General features: G+C 38.5%; 1 protein-coding gene across 1 annotated transcript in view; it reads right to left on the bottom strand.

The window, feature by feature from the left end:
- The window catches only part of ARHGAP10 (Rho GTPase activating protein 10), a gene marked incomplete at both ends in the record, with an annotated part of 154,493 nt that overhangs the window by 82,471 nt on the left and 53,656 nt on the right, over positions 1-18,366 (bottom strand). The window contains 5 exons of the mRNA XM_081999649.1: positions 1,041-1,170; positions 4,877-4,981; positions 7,091-7,201; positions 10,684-10,785; positions 14,158-14,229. Coding sequence (XP_081855775.1) covers positions 1,041-1,170; positions 4,877-4,981; positions 7,091-7,201; positions 10,684-10,785; positions 14,158-14,229 — 520 coding nt within the window. The remainder of the gene's footprint in view (positions 1-1,040; positions 1,171-4,876; positions 4,982-7,090; positions 7,202-10,683; positions 10,786-14,157; positions 14,230-18,366) is intronic.

Raw genomic sequence — 18,366 nt, 5'->3', positions numbered from 1 at the left:
ACTTATTTAAAAAAAAAAAAAAATATCTGCAAAGGAATCTTCTCTTTTGAAGGACTCTGTCTCAGAGTATCAGGGAAGCACTTCACAAGTGGCTCAAGGTCACAGAGGATTTCACTGCTCCTAACCTGGAAGGTCTCACTCCCCTGCTCCTCCTCAAGTTAGCTTCAGGCATAGGGAGCTCTTCCGAATACTTTCAGCTGATTCTAAAGCTCACGATGACCAAGACCAGTGAACTGATCTCACAGAATTTGTTATTTTTTATGGCTTAAAACTTATTTCTCAACACTGTAATACCAATATTTAGATCAAGAATGTTGGAGAGTCTCCAATTTATGAAACATTTTACAGAAATCTTTACTCAAACAGTAATCAACTAAATATCATAGAAGTATCTAAAAAATATTATTTATGCAAAATGTTTTTTAAAAGAAAACAAAAAAATTTACTTCGTGGTAATTCCTTGAGCAGTAAGAGCTCTGCATCTTATTCGGCTTTTTTACTAGAGTAAGACAGACTTATAATTGTTCCAAGTATTGACAGGATATGATTTGTGTGAGACATGCACCTTCACAGCAAGCTACCTAGCATAAAGCCTGCTTTATTTGACCATATGATCATAATTAGGTAATGAAAGCATATCATTGAACCAAGGAAATGACAGTCAATTTCATCACACTAAACCACCCCGATTTTCAGAGGCTAATTTGACAACTCATGTCGTGGTCTGACAATAAGTGTTTGACAATTCTAGGGGAGGTCATTAGTAAGAGATTAAAAATAACATTAAATACATCCTTTGGTCAAATTAAATTTCCCCGAATTCAGTCATCTTTGCTAAGAGCTGTCACACTTTCAGCACCATGCTCTTTTTATGAGCTGTGGTAACACTGCCATTAGAGACTTCGAACATTTACTCCGATGACCCTGTTTAATAAAGTGTAAATTATTTGCATCTTCATGTTACGTGTAGAAATAAGACTTGCCTGGATGCACAATATGGGCACTATAGGAATATAAAAATATGCAAAAATACACCTTACTTTTTTCCTGTACATAGAGATAGCCTTCCATTGTGAAGTGATTTGCTCTTTTATGTTCCTGAGGATTTCTTCTGATCTTGTTCATGAGCTCCTCTACCTCTGACCTTGTTCCTTCAAAACGATTTCGTGTCTAAAACAAAACGGCAAAAACTCATTAGTAGAGAGAGTGGAAGAAAGACTTACTCTTCCTGAAAGATTGGAGCTATAATAATTATTTGTAAAAGGAGAGAACGATTCAGGCCATTTTAGGATGGTCACTGCACAATCGCCATATATGTTTACTCTTCAAATTTTCTGATACCTTTCAGAAGTGTGGTTTAGATATTAGCTCTTTAACTGCAGAAAGTGTACAATGATTGCCAGAGTAGATTTCTAAAACAATGCACTGATCTGTTGAGAAAAGTGAAATACTGAGTGCAAAATTACTTTCAAATTTGAATATTCAAGTTTCTGTAGAAAAATATTAATACAGATGTTGGTTTAATTCATGAAATTCTTACTAGTTGTCAGGAAGGAGAGGATTTTCTGTGGTTATTGAGAAAAAAGTGACAGGAAGGTCACCAAAAATGTATACACGTTGAGACTATACACATGCCACATGTTTTGATCACACACAAGCAGAAGCATGCAAAAAAAAAAGTCCAGTTTATTATTATTCCTGAATGTCACCCATTCCAAAGTTTGCAAGCAGCCACAAGAGAAATATTTGTTATATTAGTAAAAACAATCAGAAAGTAACCGCACCATCCACAAATTATGCAATAGGACTACACAAAATAACAGAGCAGCTCACACCCAATACAAGAAACACTTCTGTTTTGTTTGAAAAACACTGGCAATTGGCCAATGAGCAAATAAGAAAACTAAACCAATCATGGTTAATACCTAGTTTTCTCCACATACCCACTTGCCCAAATTGCACAAACCAAAAACACACATTTAAATTCCAAGCTGGCATTTTCCCCAATTGGTACATGTGTTTTGAGGAAAGCACATCCTTCCAGATGCATGCTTGTGTATCTTGTTGTTTTTTTGAAAGCACCTTTATTGTTCTGGAAACGGATGAGCTTCTGAAAATCCTGCCTCACCAGTTTTACTTTTTTCCCCAGGACAAGCATACAGTTGCATACACTGACAAATATAGCATGAATGTAAACAAGTATCCATTCTTGCACACAGACAGCTAACACTGTGCTCCTGGCTGGCCATCTGTACATGCAAATTCCAGATTTATGCTTGGAGGGAGTTTATTCATGGGCACAAACACAGTCCATGCACACTGGTCAGATGAGACACCCATACCCACATGCTCTATAAATAGAGCAAAGCTGAAGATACTTTTCAGGTAATGACTAAAAACAACTGCCTCCTTACCTCCAGGCAAAACAACTGCTCTGAACCCTCCCCATATCCATCATCTCAATTTCAGGTCACATCTGCTTACAAATTTTGGAGTTAGACCCTGCACATAAACTCGTTTCCAAGGCTCCAAACAATTTTGTAAGCTCCTTTTCATAATGTCCTAGAAGAGCTGCATTAAAAAATGTACTCTGTACTCAGGACAAAGGCAAAAAAATTGGTAGTGACAGACTACTCATTCTTAAACCTTCCTGATCACTCTGAGGTTAGATGCTTTAAAGGATTCTGCCAGGATCTTTGCCCTAGCTGTGCAGTGATCACAAATCCGAGTACGTGAAATGCACCCTGGGAATGGTGGGATGGAGCACCACAGGCTCCAGAAACCTCAAGAAAATTTCTCTCTCTGTGTTGTGAAAAAGCAGAGCTTAACCAGGGTTCGACCACAGCTGCTGCACCAGTGTGGCTCTGCCGCTTTTTCCCACAGAAGGCCAAGTTTGTTTGCAGGGCAGAAGAGCATGGTCGAGGCTGCAAAGATCCTTGTATGCAGTTGGGCACAGAACTGAGATAACATGAGAAAAGTCCCCATAGATGCGGGGGAATCTAGTGGGAGACGCAGGATTTTTACAAGAGAATAAGACTGTTGAAAGAATCAGCTTGCTGGAGCTTGGGCTACAAGGTTAGGGTTTTGGGTTGGTTTTTTTTTCCTTTCTTTCATTTTGGAGGAGTGATGGGAAGATAGGGTCTGGGGCAGGGTATTGAGAGGAAATCCACAGCATAATTCTCAAAGTAGAGATGACCTGAATGAAAAGGCAATTACTACAGCTGTGCTGGCAACTCTCAAATCACTCTTCATATCCAGTTAGGCTCTCCATACTGAATCTTGTACCCTTCAGTTTCTAACATGTCAATTCAGTGTTCTGCCAGCAGCTCAGCTGTACCACAGCCAAGTCCTAGTTCATTTTTCCTTTGGGATGTTTTGCTCATCTTCAACACAGTGGAGAATGTGTCATGTTCTCTCATGATCTTTTCAGACACTTTCTTCTATTCTCCTCTTACCTCAGACAGTTGTTAGGCCTTGCCTCCTTTCTCTCTACAGCTTTTTGAAATCCAGGTCATTCTTTCTATCTATTCATTTCTAATTTCTTCCAGAAGCACTGACTTCTGCCACAAAAGTCTGCTTATGAAGTTACCACTACTCAGTTCCCCTATCCAAACCAAACATCAGCTCAAGAGGAAACTTGAGACTTAAACATACGGGAAGAAAATTAAATGAATGGTATCATGACACATGAATTATGTCACTATGTATTACAGCAACTGTAATCCTCTCTTCCGCCTTTCCATCTCCTTGCTACCACCTGCTCGTTAAGCCATTTCTAAAAACAGATTACAACCTCTGAGAAGTAGTTTCTGTGTCTTAATTCCAGGTGCCCTTAGAGGTCAATAAAACAGACACACCTCATCATGAAACGCTTGTTTGCAGTAAGGTACACAGCTTGTTCCCTACCAACAGGCCTCTGGCACATCCAAGTCCCTCTGAGTGAGTTTTATTCTTCAACAAATCTCAAGAAAGCAAACAGACTATCTGACTAGTGACTCCATCAGTCCCATCACTTCAGCCTGTCACCTTGCCCAATGCTCTCCCAGTCCTGAGCAGATCACACTGGGCAATTTGTTGTGAAGGTATGCTTAGTAGTGGTGGGCCCCAGTTAGCCCACCCCTGCAGGAACACAACATTTTGTCAAATATGCCATGAGTGCTAACATCAAGTCTCCATATAGAGTTCTGCACCCCAGACCAAGAGGGATGTTCTTGCCTGAAAGGGCTGCTTCGAGACAAACAGAAACTCCAAGTCACACTGCTGGCAGAGACATCAAAAGCAATGCTGATAAGCCTAGTTCTTTTTCTTTCCTTTTCTTAGTTATGGATAATACAGCCCTATCAAGCAATGACTCTCAGGCATGACCACCACATACTTGATTTCAAACACACGTAAAACACTGAGAAGCTTGGCATTTCATTACCCCTCCTCTGGATTCTCCAGTGTTGTACGCATTTTAACAGACTTCATTCGGTTTTAAACGCTTTCATGATAATCCTTATGTTATGTCTCTATTAAAAAAAACTGGAAAAAAGGAGTGGGGGCCAATTACTTGGTGTTTGTTTTTTAGAAGAGTAGTAGAAATGACGAAATAAGAACTCACTGGAATTAGCGAGGACTTGTTCAGCGATGCTGCTGGTTAGCCAGGAGATGGCACTATATCCCCAAAGTTCACAGGCACTAACACGGAGGACAGTATGGGCAATACAGAATCACACAATCACTAAGGTTGGAAAGGGACTTCAAGATCATCAAGTCCAACCATTAATCCAGCGCCACCGTGTCCCCGAAACCATGGATGCTGTATAGGCAGTAACTTAAGTGCACGAGTTTATCTCAAAAATTAGAAAAGGCATAGACATCAATCTCAACTTACATTTTGTATATTTATCTGCAAGGCCATTTTGTAATGATTGAAGTCTTTAGCAAGTTCATATCCCTGATGATAGAAAGTGAACAAACCCTGAAAAAATGATAGCACCTGCAACACAAACAAAAGACTTGTTAGATGGAAAACCCCATTTACCAGAATATGACTGCTGCACATAGCCTTTTTTAGAAAGATCAGAGATGACAAAATTGTTGTTTTGAAACTCATTTCCACTAATGCCTACAATTTATGAATAACTATTTGGGTCCAAATGATCAGCTATGTATATAGGCATTTTTGGATGGTCCTGCCTCTGGAATTTCACAACTGATTTCTACTTTATATTTGGCCATAGGCAATATATATTGCCTACCGCCCAAACTTTCCTATGTAATGTTTTCCTACAGCTGCTCTGTTACCAATGATGTCTGGAATAAGTATTTGTGCACAAGGAGGTAATGATCATTTGTCTTTTAGTCACCATTTCCCTGGTCATCCCCCTCCCTGCCAATGACCACACCGAGATGACTTTCCTAACAGTCAACTGGCTAGTTCGAAGAAGGAAGAAGGAAGGTCTCCCTTCAGTAGCTTTACCCATCACTGCTTTTTGTATGCAGATTAGATCCCCCATCAGAACCAGCAAATGGTCCATGTTGCAGTTTCTGGCTTCAGTGTTTCAATTCAGAACAGAAGAATGCATGAGTTATACTATATTGGAAACAGGGCACGGTGCAGCGCTGCCTAAATCTCCTGTTTGTTCAGGTTGTTGGAAAGAAACAAGTGACACAGGAGAGAACAAGTCTATTAAATATGTTCTTCGGTTTGTTGTCTTGAATAGAAGTCTGAAGTCATATGCAAATAAACCATTTTCAAAAATGCAAAACAATACATAAATTTGAAGTATTGCAAAGCTTAAAGGGGATAAGAATTTGGTACTAAATAATTTCAGTTTACTACCCTAGTGAAAACTTCAAATACAAACTGAGCAACATAAAGTTCAGCCCCATCCAGAGGGTGCTGTCAGAAAAGAGAAAGGGACATGTTTCAAAAACATCATTTGAAGATTCATTAGTCTTGTCTGGCTCTGAGGAAACTTCAAATGGTTTGAAACACAAGAACCTAATCCAAAACTATTTAGGATTAAAAAAAAAAAAACAAACACTCAAACATTAAAAACTAGCAAAAGAAAATAAAATTTAAAAAAAAAAAAACCACCAACACATCAGCCACAAAAAAATCCCATACAACCATTTTTCACATTTTCCCATTCCTTGAGCAATGCTAATATGTTTAAAGCAATTTATTCCCACTTAAGGATTTTAGCAATTTTTTCATGCAGGGACAAGCTATATTAAAATATACAGCTCTCATTAAGCCCCTAACGACCAACTACTTTGATTAGGGTTATTTTAGACTTTTTTTCATTATTACATTAAAATAATTTATCAGAATAAAAGGACAGACTCGGCCCAAAAACACAGACTTCAGAGCATGAGTGAATGGAAGTCACTTCTACAATCCATCCTCCCTTTACCTCAGTATCACACTTACTGTTCTCTTGTTGTTTCATAAAGTTGCATTTATGCTATGAAGCTAATGGACATTTCACAAAATTTTAGAATAAGCTCTTCTCAGAGATTTAAGTAAGTCTGGTCAGTACATGTATGATTTTCACTGAAATTCAGTGGAGCCCCTTGATTTCTGCACAGATTCAATTGCAATTGAAATCAAAAATACCAGACTACCTGATAATGAGCTTTTTGGACAGCAGCACCCTCTTAATTAGTTTATACCTGCACTTCTTCACTATTGGGCCTCTAAGTGCAACCTTTGTATTGAAAACAAAATTCCTTAGTCAGGAATAACATTTTAGTGGTTAAAAAGAAAGTCTGACCCCAACATCATCTTCTTGAATCCTCTACTCTAACTCACACCATAAATCGAAGTTTTGGCAATACAGCACAAGATTTCACACATTTTCTGAAAATCAACACCAGGGGATCCAAATCAACTGTAATTACTGAGCTAAGCTTTGAGATGCCTGGTTAACTGTATCTGTAGTAGGAATTTGCACAGATGTAACAGAAGTGCTTTAACTTCTGTTAAGTCACACAATTGCATACATTTTCCCAGAAAACAGAGCTCCTTGGCTTTTGTCCAGCTGCATTCCTTCTCCATCCCTTATGAATGACAGGGTAGGCTGAATTCACTGGTACTTACAGGTTCCACACACTCAAATTTCTTCCGCTCCTGTATCTCTTGCAACTTGCATACATACTCGAGGGACAGCTCATAGAAGTGTTTTCTGTTCTGCTCCACTTGGTTATCTGCCTGCACACAGAATACAGCTAACAGACAGCTTCAAAATGACACATGTATAGCATACAAGTGGCAAGCGATAAGATAATTTTCTCAGACTGGGATTTGTTTCTTTACAATATAGTTCATTCATTTACTTTTAAATGACAGCAGCAGTTCCCTTTTACAAGATAACATATGTTGTTTTGAATCATAGAATCACAGAATAGTTTGGGTTGGAAGGGACCTTTCAAGGTCATCTAGTCCACCCCCCCTGCAATGAGCAGGGACATCTTCAACTAGATCAGGTTGCTCAGAGCCCTGGCCAGCCTGACCTTGAATGTTTCCAGGGATGGAGCATCTACCACCCCTCTGGGAAACCTGTGCCAGAGTTTCATCACCCTCAGTGTGAAAAATTTCTTCCTTATTATCTAGTCTACAGTCACCCTCTCTTAGTTTAAAACCATAACACCTTGTCCTATTGCAACATGCCTTGCTAAAAAATCTGTCCCCATCTTTCTCATAAGGCCCCTTTAAGGACTGGAAGGCTGCAGTAAGGTCTCCCTGGAGCCTTCTCTTCTCGAGGCTGAACAACCCCTACTCTCTCAGCCTGTCCTCATAGGAAAGGTGTTCCATCTCTCTGATCATTTTTGCAGCCCTCTCTGACAGGTCCATGTCTTCCCTGTGCTGAGGGCTCCAGAGCTGGACCCCAATACTCCAGGTGGGGTCTCACCAGAGCAGAGCAGAGGGGCAGAATCACCTCCCTGACCTGCTGGCCACACTGCTTTCGATGCAGCCCAGGATACAGTTGGCCTTCTGGGCTGCAAGCGCACACTGCCGGCTCATGTCCAGCTTTTCATCCACCAGGACCCCCAAGTCCTTCTCGGCAGGGCTGCTCTCAATCCCTTCATCCCCCAGCCTGTACTGATACTGGGGATTGCCCTGACCCAGGTATAGGACTCTGCACTTGGCCTTGTTGAACCTCATGAGGTTCACAAGGGCCCATTCCTTGAGCTTCCCCAGGTCCCTCTGGATGGCATCCTGGCCCTCAGGCATGTCAACCGCACCACTCAGCTTGGTGTCATCTGCAAACTTGCTGAGGGTGCAGTCGATCCCTCTGTCTATGTCATTGATGAAGATACTAAAGAGCACTGGTCCCAGTACAGACCCCTGAGGGATACCACTTGTCACCGATCTCCATCTGGACATTGAACCATTGACCACTACCCTATGGATATGACCATCCAATCAATTCTTCATCCACCAAATAGTCCACCCCTCATGAGGCTAAATTGTTAAGAAACTTTCCCGTAAGACCTCTTCAAGCTGCTTTTCTATGGAATCCAAGCCAAATACATCAGAGCAGGTATTTATGTGCACTGCTTTATAGCATTGAAAAGGTGCCTGCCCAAACAGAGAGAAGGGGCAGCAGTGTCTTCCATGAGAAAAAGGGGAAGTCATCTCTCCAGTCAAAGAAAGAAAGAAAATGTTATTGTTGAAAACCACATTGATGGTACTGTTGATGAGTTGTCAGCACAAAGCTTCTAATGATATATACATGTACTGAAGGGTAGCTATAGAAAAAGACTGTGAGGTGGGTCTCCTAGGACAGGTGGCTAATCAATAGTAAGACTTGCCCTATATGCACCAAAGCCCCACATAAGCCTGTTTCTCTCTCTCTCCTTTGTTTTTCAGTTGTTTATTGTTTTGGTTGCCTCCCCCCCCAAAAAACAATACCCTACACAGCCATTTTATTAATTCTTCTCAATCCCCCTGTAAATAAATTATCACATCTCTCATCAGTTTTCTGAGGCATGAGTCTCCCTCCGCATCCAGCAAGTTTGCTCACTGTTGCATTGTACTTTGTGTATTGCTGAAGAAATATAGAAATAAGACACACACCATGGCTCAGGGAAATTTCAAGAATATCCCTCCACTGAGAGAGTCAAAGGCTGTATTAAGGTACGACATGCTCCACAATGTGGCAAGTTTTCCATCAAATTTTTGTCAAATTTATACCTGCATCCTTTATTTACTCCAGTCAGGAGCTGACACAACTAGCCATGTATAATACTAAATTAGGAAGCTCCCGTGAAATTATATACATCTATTTTCTAAGCTTGTGCAAGAAAGTTTTTCCTATTTAGCACTCTGACAACATGCTGCAAGTCTTTTTTTTTTTTTAATTGCTTATACATTTATACTCCAAAATTAAATGCACAAATGAAAGAGCTTGACTGAAGAGTTTGAGAATGTTTGCTCATGAAACTTTGAAGGACATTTAAAACAAATCTATTTGTTCATTCTAGTCTTCACACATGCTTTAAAACTTCAGACTATATTTGATGCAGCTTCAAAATGCCTCTTGCAGGCATTTTGTATTTTTCCATTGAGGTCAGGTCTCATTTCAGACTTTGAAATATTGTTCTCGATATCATCAAGTAAGAGATCATAATTTATACTTTCTCATTTTTTCTGGATGAAGACCTTCAGCAGCTGATCAATTTGATAGAAATACAGGTCCTGACATGAGCAGTGCCCATTAACTTCACTGGGGTAACTCAACTCCCCAAAAGACACTTGTTTATGCATACAAGGGCCTATGTTATAAATACAGTATGGAGAAGTAACATCCTAGTGAAACTCGAGAACAATCCAAGTTCTCAAGTTCCTAGCTAACTTGCCAGTTACATTAACCATTTTTTATGAAAGATGGCATAGACTACTTGGGGTGGGGTAAAGAGCAGGGAGAAGAGTTATCTCTCAGGAAAACATTAAGTGTTTAATGATACAAGGCATTCATAGACCAAGCATTAATAATTCTGACATAATTACATTTCTCTGGGACAAAAAAAATCCTTCTGCCTACAGCAAGCCTCCGCAAGAATTCTCTGCTATCTTCTCATGTACTATTTGCTGCTGCTCCAGAAATAAAAGCTATTACAAGTAAGTATGATGATAATAAACCCACAGGGACAGAAGGAATGCCAGGCAAAACAGATCTGTTTTTAAGTTATAAATTGTCAACAAACTTTTTTGTAGCATTACTTGGAAAAAAGAAAAAACAGATCTTCAAAATAGAAAAAAAAGAAGGAAAAAAAGAAGCACAAAACCACTTCTCAAATATGTAAGTCTTGCTGCATAAGCAAGACTTGTATAAGACTCATCAAGCATTAACACAGGACATTGAGTTAATATATACAATGCAAATTATAGGTATGGTAAAGTCTCATAAGAAATGCAGAGTTTTTCACAATGTACTTGCATTTTCCTACTCCCTTAGCTATACAAAAATTTAACATGATATTCAGTACCTCATACATGTCAAGTAAAACCCTCTATTCAGAAAACAGTAGGGGTACACCACTAAGGTCAAACACTGATTTTCTCACAAACCGTTTCAGTTGACAGAAATTTTCCTTTTACCACTATGAATGCTGGTTTTGTATTTGCATAATATATATTTGCCTATTAAAAAGCCTATAGCTTGCATTAAAAAAAAGAGGCAACAATACCTCTTGTAATTGTAGCTCTTTCTTCTTAGCTGACAAATTCAAATGCTTTTCTAACAAACTGTAGTTCTTCTCTGTCTCTTTATCAAACTTCTTCTTTTCCTCCTAGACACAGAAACAAAGTAGCATTCGTTTATATATAAAAACGTAAGAAAAGCCTCCTTCTTCCTTCTTTTAAAATTTTGAATCAGAAACAAAGAGAAACAAACTATCATAGCTCCAACAACTAAGGAAAAGTATTTTTCCAACTCATTTTTTAAATTAATTTAAAGGCTAAATTGAAAAGAAATCCCATTGCATCATTATGGTGAAGTTTATGACAGGAATGCTTACATCTTCTAATTTAAAAAGGAAAAAAAAACACCTCTGCTTGATTTATTGCATTTTTCATTATTTTCAGGGATCACCCACATCATCTTGGTTTTTAAGAGAGGACTTCAAGGGCAATATCACAGAAAGTTCTTTTTTTCAACAACCGGCAGGGGAAAAGTGTTAAAAATCATTTGATTAAGTTCCAACAGTTTCACTGTTCAAAACCCAAAGCAAATACAGCTCCATATTCCTTAGGATTTCTCGATTTCAAAGCCACATGAAGACCTCTGTGCTGAATACCTGCTTCCACCAGACTCTTGTTGCATTCGTGTGGAAAAAAAAAAAAAAAAGGACTTTTTAAAATTAAAAATAATCTCCATACAACATAAAATCCTGCCAGCAAAAGAGAATCTCTCACAGACACATATGAATATCATCTCCACGTGCATATCCATTTCTTTACGAAAACCAATGTATTGGAAAAGTGACAGTCATTAAATGTTTCTAGGAAATCTGAGTTTTTAGATCTAATTTAGTAGAACACATTGTAAAACACCCTTTCATTTCCTCAGTTCTAGTTTCTTAGCTCTGTGTGTTACAACAGAAATCAGTAATCATAAAATCTTTCAACCAGTTTTGAAGTTATTTTTAGTATAACCAATTGCAGTTGAAAATAATCTAAAATAAGTAAAATTAAATATTAAATTACATATTCAAGAACAGATAGATTTACTCATCAGAAAGAAAACAGTTAAAATATTATTGCATCATCTGTCAATTTGGAATTTTATTTAAATGTATTCTACCCAACATGCTGGTTAGACTCTAGAGACATACTTGCTAATTTTTTTTTTCTCTTAACCTTTCATTTTTAATAAGTAATACTATATATAAGTGATACACGTCTTTGTTCTCTGAACAATTGGATTCTGAAGATGGCATTCTATTGAAGAGGGATTTAAGCTGTTTAGGATTGCTTCTCAGCAAGGAATTTTACCAAAAATGCTACTTTTCTCTCCATTATGAGTCTAAGAACTTCCTTTAGAAAAGCCGCCACAATACTCCTTACCAACGGAGAAACATTAAGATATGCATATAGAATCATAGAATAGTTTAGGTTGGAAGGAACCTTTAAAGGTTATCTAGTCCAAGCCCCAATATAGTATTAGTTTGATTAGAGATAACATATCAGTATATGGGAAATGGGGGGGGGGGGGGGGAGCAGCAAATCTTTGCATTTATATTAGCAAAATTTCCATTGATGTGGTCAATATTTGAGAGCTGCCAGAAACAGAAAGAGGTACTGACTTCTAAACAGGCAAAGCCAGAAACTTTACACGTTTAGTTTGGGATTACTAAGGGGTAATTCAATAAAGGTCTCAGCTTCCAGCACTACGGAGCTAATTTTTTTTCCTTTTCTTTTTCTTCTTAAGCTTAACTCAGACCATTTCATCAGCAGGGGATGTAAGATGCAGGAAAATCTCAGGCAGCAGATTCAACTTTTATTTCGTAATGGTAGAGCATAAATTTTTCCTAAAGCAAACACTGCACAATGTTCCAGACATATTTCACTACTAGATGCCATAACTTGGTTTTCAGAGCTAAGCAGTATTTTATTTCCAGTGTCAGTATTTTGACTGCATTGAATAAACATTCAATGAAGAATATTCAGAGAGTTAAATATTTTTAGAGGACTTTCATTTAAATTTTACATGACTGTTCTATTTTAGGTCACTGAGAATTCTGTCAAAAAAAAAAAAAGGCTAAATCACAAATAAGAGCTTCAGCGTCACAGAAACAGTGTACAGGGAGACACAAGAAACATCCATACAAACAAAATGCACGATGCAGACTGTGTGAATGTGACTTGTCATGTTCCAAATATTGGAGACAGAATTCTGACTGGTAAACGAGTGAAGATCATAAGATAATTTAAAGCATTAGGAGTTCTCACCCCAAAATGTGGACTTTCTTTAACACCAAAATTACTGTTGAAATAATCCATTCATTACAGCTGCTTCTATGACGACAGGCTACATTTAGAACAAATTATCTTTTTCCTTAGAAGACTCCCTATATTACAGACCAAGGTTTTATTGTATGTTGGTTGAGATGTCTGATGTACTTCTCAGAAGTCCATAAAATTACACAAAGCTCATTGTACTATTGAACTGTAATGATTTATGATCAACACAGCATCTTCCATTCATGAACACTGAAATCATATTCAAAACACGTTAATCATTCCTGATTAAGTCAAAATGTATAGTGCTCGCATAATTGAAATATTACCTTAGCTATTAAATATTACTGCTGATGAAGTAATGAAGTTATAACATAAAACATCTGCAGAATGGTAGTTTAAAAATATATGAATTGAGTTTTGCAACAGAAAACTGTGTTAAATAGCTGTTTGGGGTTTTTTTCCTTTGAATAAGCATTTAAATTTCTTGCTGGTAGAAGGAAGACAGACATGTATAAGAGGTAAAACTTGCCCTTGTTACTTTTATCCAAAGCTAGCCTGTGTTTAATATATGAAGTTTACATTGCTTTTTTTTTTTTAAATATACACAATATAGTGACAATCTTAAAAAAAAATTACTGAAACGTTTTCACTAAGGAAAAAAAAAACAAAAACAAAAACAAACCAACTAACACCTAACTTTGAGTAAGATTCTGTCTTCAGCCTCTCCATATCCATTTTCTTCCACTCATACAGAGGCAATGAGTTATTTAATTAAAACAAAATGCAAAACAAATGCAATTTTCACTTTGCATGTTGTAAAAATATAGTTAAAAGCATATGGATGACCTCCTTTGGATAGTTAATATTTTTCAGCCTTTGATTGTGCAACTGCAAGCAAATACAAAGCAGAACAGGGTTACCCATTAGGAAGGGGGGCAGGCTGTTAGCAGGATTGGTCCTATTCCAGACACAAGAGATAAGGGAGAGGGAGGAGAGAAAGAAGGGAAGAGACACATTCTTCTCTTCTTGAAACATTTTCCATTTGTTTCTGAAGCAAGTTCTCAAAGTAGGGGGAAAAAAAAAAGTGGGAATACATGAAATATAGACAACAGTGTCTCTCTGCCAAATACATATCATTACTGCAATGCAATCCAAGTAGAGAAATTAGACAAAGATCATAAAGGCAATGAGGGACAAACCTTTACAGCTCCTAGCTGCTCTTTTCTAAATCTTTCCAAAGGTTTGATCAGCGTTTCAGTAACACTGAGTGCCTAAAGGAAAAAAAAAAAAAAAGCATGGGTTAGGGTTCTGTAGCCAGACTAACAAGTCACTTCAGCATCAGCAATAAAAAGAAAAAAGCAAGCAAGTTCGGGGATAAAATAAAGGAGAAGCATGCAAGTTAGGAGTCTTAAGTCCTAACTCAAAAACATCACATCTCTTCACTCAAGCTTTCAAAATTTCTGTCCCTTATTTCAGTCAGGAAAAATAAATTTAAAACAAATGCAGAAATTTCAGAAATTTACAAGCTGCAGCCAAACTGCAATTGGTTTACTTGTGCCAGTCTTGCAGGTCAGGCTGACAGTCTCAGTGACTGAAAACCAGGATGAGACACAGGCCAGGTGAGTTTCATTTGGGGGGACAAAAAGTACTGCAACAAGAAACACTACACACAACTGAGTGGCAAATAATAAGCTTTTAACACACAGCTAAAGCCATTAAGGCATTAATAAATATATTTCCAAATATTTATATTTAATCACATGAAGAAAACCTTAAGTTAACCTAGGTTGTAAAATCAAGAGGTGTCAAGTTAAGAAACAAGAGGTTTAGTTGACCAGGTAAGCAGCCACCAGTGCTTTTATGATAAGTGGCCTCATAGCCATACTGAAGAGCAACAAAAATGACACAATATGCCATTGCAAGACAGAAAACGCTAGCTTATTATATCCGGCCAGCAAACACAGTTTCTAGTCCACATGAAATTTCACCAGAGATGGAGCAGGCTTGGGTTTGGTTTTGGTGCAAACAAGACTTAAAATTTTTTAAAAATGTTTGAAATTTCAGTAGAGGTTGGATGGAATCTCTTGAACGCAACAGCAGCATGGAAAAGATGGCAAGAGCGTCGGAGGTGTGGAGGAGCAGGTGGGATCCTTTTGGTCTCAGTCCTAAGGCAGTGCCCAGGACTCTGCTTACCACAGCCTTGAGGCTGAGCTGCCAGGAGTCCAGGCAGAGCTCCCTGGAAGCCCACCTTAGAGCCTCCTCTCTCTCCGAGAGGCTTCCTTCTCTCTTCAGAAGCCACCCCCACCTTCAAATGTGAAAAGTTTCAGATAAAACACTGCAGGCTTAAACCAGCCTTCTGGAACACTTCTGAAAAGCTCTTATCATAAAACACAAGAGGGATGTATTAAAGATCTGGCACTACACAAACCTGAACAGCACTGTCTGCTCCCACCCAGCCCTGGAGCTATGCAGGGATTATTGTGGGAGTCATCCTGCCAATTCACTGTAACCAGAGCAACCCAGATTTTTAAGCAGCCACGGCAGCATGCTAGCCTGTGTAGCTCACTGGAAACCCAAATATGTGGCAAGTCTGGGCCAAACTGCATGTTTCACAGTCATCCATACAACAGCTAACTTGCTAACTTCAGAGCACTTGTTCTTACGGCCCAAACTTTTTCTTTCTGCATCCATTTCTCATTTTGCCAAAAACACTTCAGTGCACCCTCGGTGAGAGCAAAACAAAAAAGGAAACCTGACAATTTTGTCTTTCAAAAGCGTAGAGCAGCACTGGGCTAACCACAACACAGGAGACCCTCGCGTTGAGCTGGGGGGTGGGGGAAGGACAAAGCAGCACCTTCTGCCACACCTCCAGCCCAGCAAAGAGATTTCCTGAAGAGTTTATCCCAAGACTTTGGGAATGTTCTTGGTAGCTGGAGAACCATTCATTCCTTGAGCTGCCTCTGCTCTCACCGAAAGAGAGCCAGGGCAGTCAAGTGCCCCAAACTGGAGCTGAACTGTTTCTAGGAAGGATTTAGCCCACCTGGCAGCCCATGCACATACAGCCTAACTACTCAAGCAGTTGCCAGGAGTCTCCAGGGCAGTTTTTAGGATACTCAGGTTTTTCAAATTTTGTCAGGCTCCCAAAACTTTCCTGGAAATTTTTAGGGGCTGAAACAGTACTTTGGATTTATAATTGGATCAAGCACCAGAAACAGTTTCCCTGGGACACAGCAGAAGCGCCTGAGGACTGAAGGATCTCTCCTTGCTGACTGCAAGGATTCTCACAAGTCAGAGTGGAGAACTGCTCGTGTAAAGCACAGATTAGTCCTTCAATATTGGAAAACTTGAAGACGTTTAAGTTGTTTTTGCCAGTTTCCTCTATACTGATAAAGTGAGGGAGAAAGCTCTGAGGCAAAGCTTGGAGAGAACAACGCTAGCTACCAGGAGGTAAGAGCACCACAGTTAGTGGAATCACTTAAAAGCATTTAAAGGTAGCAACTGAGCACTTAAGCGCTCAGAAGGTTAAAAACAAATATCTAAAGACAAGTTGCTTATTAGTTGTTTGAACTTTTACACAAAAAAGTGAAAGGTAAGCTCAACAGGCAGTGAATATATGCTGAACAAAGTCTGAGTCAAAGAAAACCACAGCACCTTGATGTAACAGAAAAATAAAAACAGGGAAAAAAAAAAAACCCCACACAGAAAAGGCTGTGGTTTATAAACCAGCAGGGCTGGCTGCAAATCACTTGGTCTGCTACACTCCTGTGCAGCATTAACCATGGGAACCCACCACAGGAATTTGTTTGAAGCAGAAAAAAAAAAAAAAAAAAAAACTTTAAATCAAAATGGGATGTTCCCTCAGTGACTGCCAACAAAGAGATTCCACTGCTGCCAGTGGTATGATATGCCAATAACTCTTTCATTAAAAAAGAAGTCTCCTCTCCTTCCAAAAAAAGATGTTTTTCATTTTGCGCAACTTGCACTTTTTTTAACAGATGCCTCTCCAGTAGAATTTTGCCTGCTATATAGGTATTTATGATTTGTCACTCCCTTTGCGTTCTGTGTCCGAGTTAAACAACAGGGCTCTTAAGTATTTCCTGGTGAAGCAGGATTTTGTAGATCTCTGATCGTTCTCATGGAGCTTCATAGCAGGCCCACATGTAAAAATATAAGACGAATATTTCCACCTCACTGACATGAGCATGTGTAAGTTTATATGTATATAAAAGGAAACTGTCAACCAAGATGTGACTAATTAAATTTATCAGTGAATTACAGAGCTGTTCTTCTGAATGGCAGAAATAAAAATGAAGTTCATAATTAAAATATGCACAATACTGAATTAAATAGACAGGCATTCACACTGTTTGCCAGTACTTAGAACGCAGTGTTCGTCATGAATAGCTACGAAGAGATGTGTACCTATTTATAGAACAAAAACATTATTTACATTGCGATTCATTGTTAACTTAGTTTACCTATAACTTGGGAACTCAAAACAAGACTTTTCTTTTGTTAAAACCATAGATAACAGATCAGTAGACAAAAGTAAAATTCTCCCAGTATAAGGAAAAAAGCTGAAGATCGTTTGAATATATTTGTCATTATCACTTGCACCTTCCTTAAGAATTAGGACCATGTTAAAATGGAAAATTTTAAGGAAAGTTATATTAGGCATTTAAGTTAAATATTCATTAATATAAAATTACATGTTCCTTCCTCTTTCAACTTCTGTCTTGACTCTTAAATTAATTTTCATCCCTCTGCTCCTCTAATCCTGGCAGATTATGATTATAGGAACGTACTATTGAAAGGGCACAAAAAAATTCCTTCCTTTTCTTTATATCTCTCATCTATCTAAACCCACCTGAAATGAATATATATATGCAATTTTAAAATCTGGCAGGCAAACTATGGCAAGTATACATCATAAGTGAACCAATATAAAGAGGTCATGTCTCAGGTAATAGTATCTTAACCAGCTTTACAAATGTCCAAGTCTCAGGAATGCTTTAAGAAATGTTTAACCCGAGGCAGGCAGTCTGAAACTGCTTATGCTATTCCTGTTCTATTTGCTGCACCTATGGAAAGGTCACAGAATTAACCTGAACACAAACCTGGCAATAGCAGTAATAAAATCATCATTGACATCATCACCTCAGAAGACCACTGTATCCAACATTTCCAATAACATCTTAAAGCAGGCTTTCAGCTTTGTGTATACCTCCTAATTTCAGATGCCTTCACAAATCTCCACCTGCTCAGGCAGATAAGTTGTACAGAATGATGATAATCCTGACTTTTCGAGCTCCATATTCTTTAAAAGTAAGTAAATTACAGGTTGTAGTTTAAGGGGCCCAAACCAACCTTTCCTAGAGCAGCCCACAAAGGCACAGACTAAATCCATT

The sequence above is a fragment of the Phaethon aethereus genome (genome assembly GCF_964289735.1).
Source record: "Phaethon aethereus genome assembly, chromosome: 4".
In the NCBI taxonomy this organism is placed as follows: domain Eukaryota; kingdom Metazoa; phylum Chordata; class Aves; order Phaethontiformes; family Phaethontidae; genus Phaethon; species Phaethon aethereus.
Note: the sequence above shows the minus strand (reverse complement) of the source record. Positions and strands in the feature narration are given on the sequence as shown.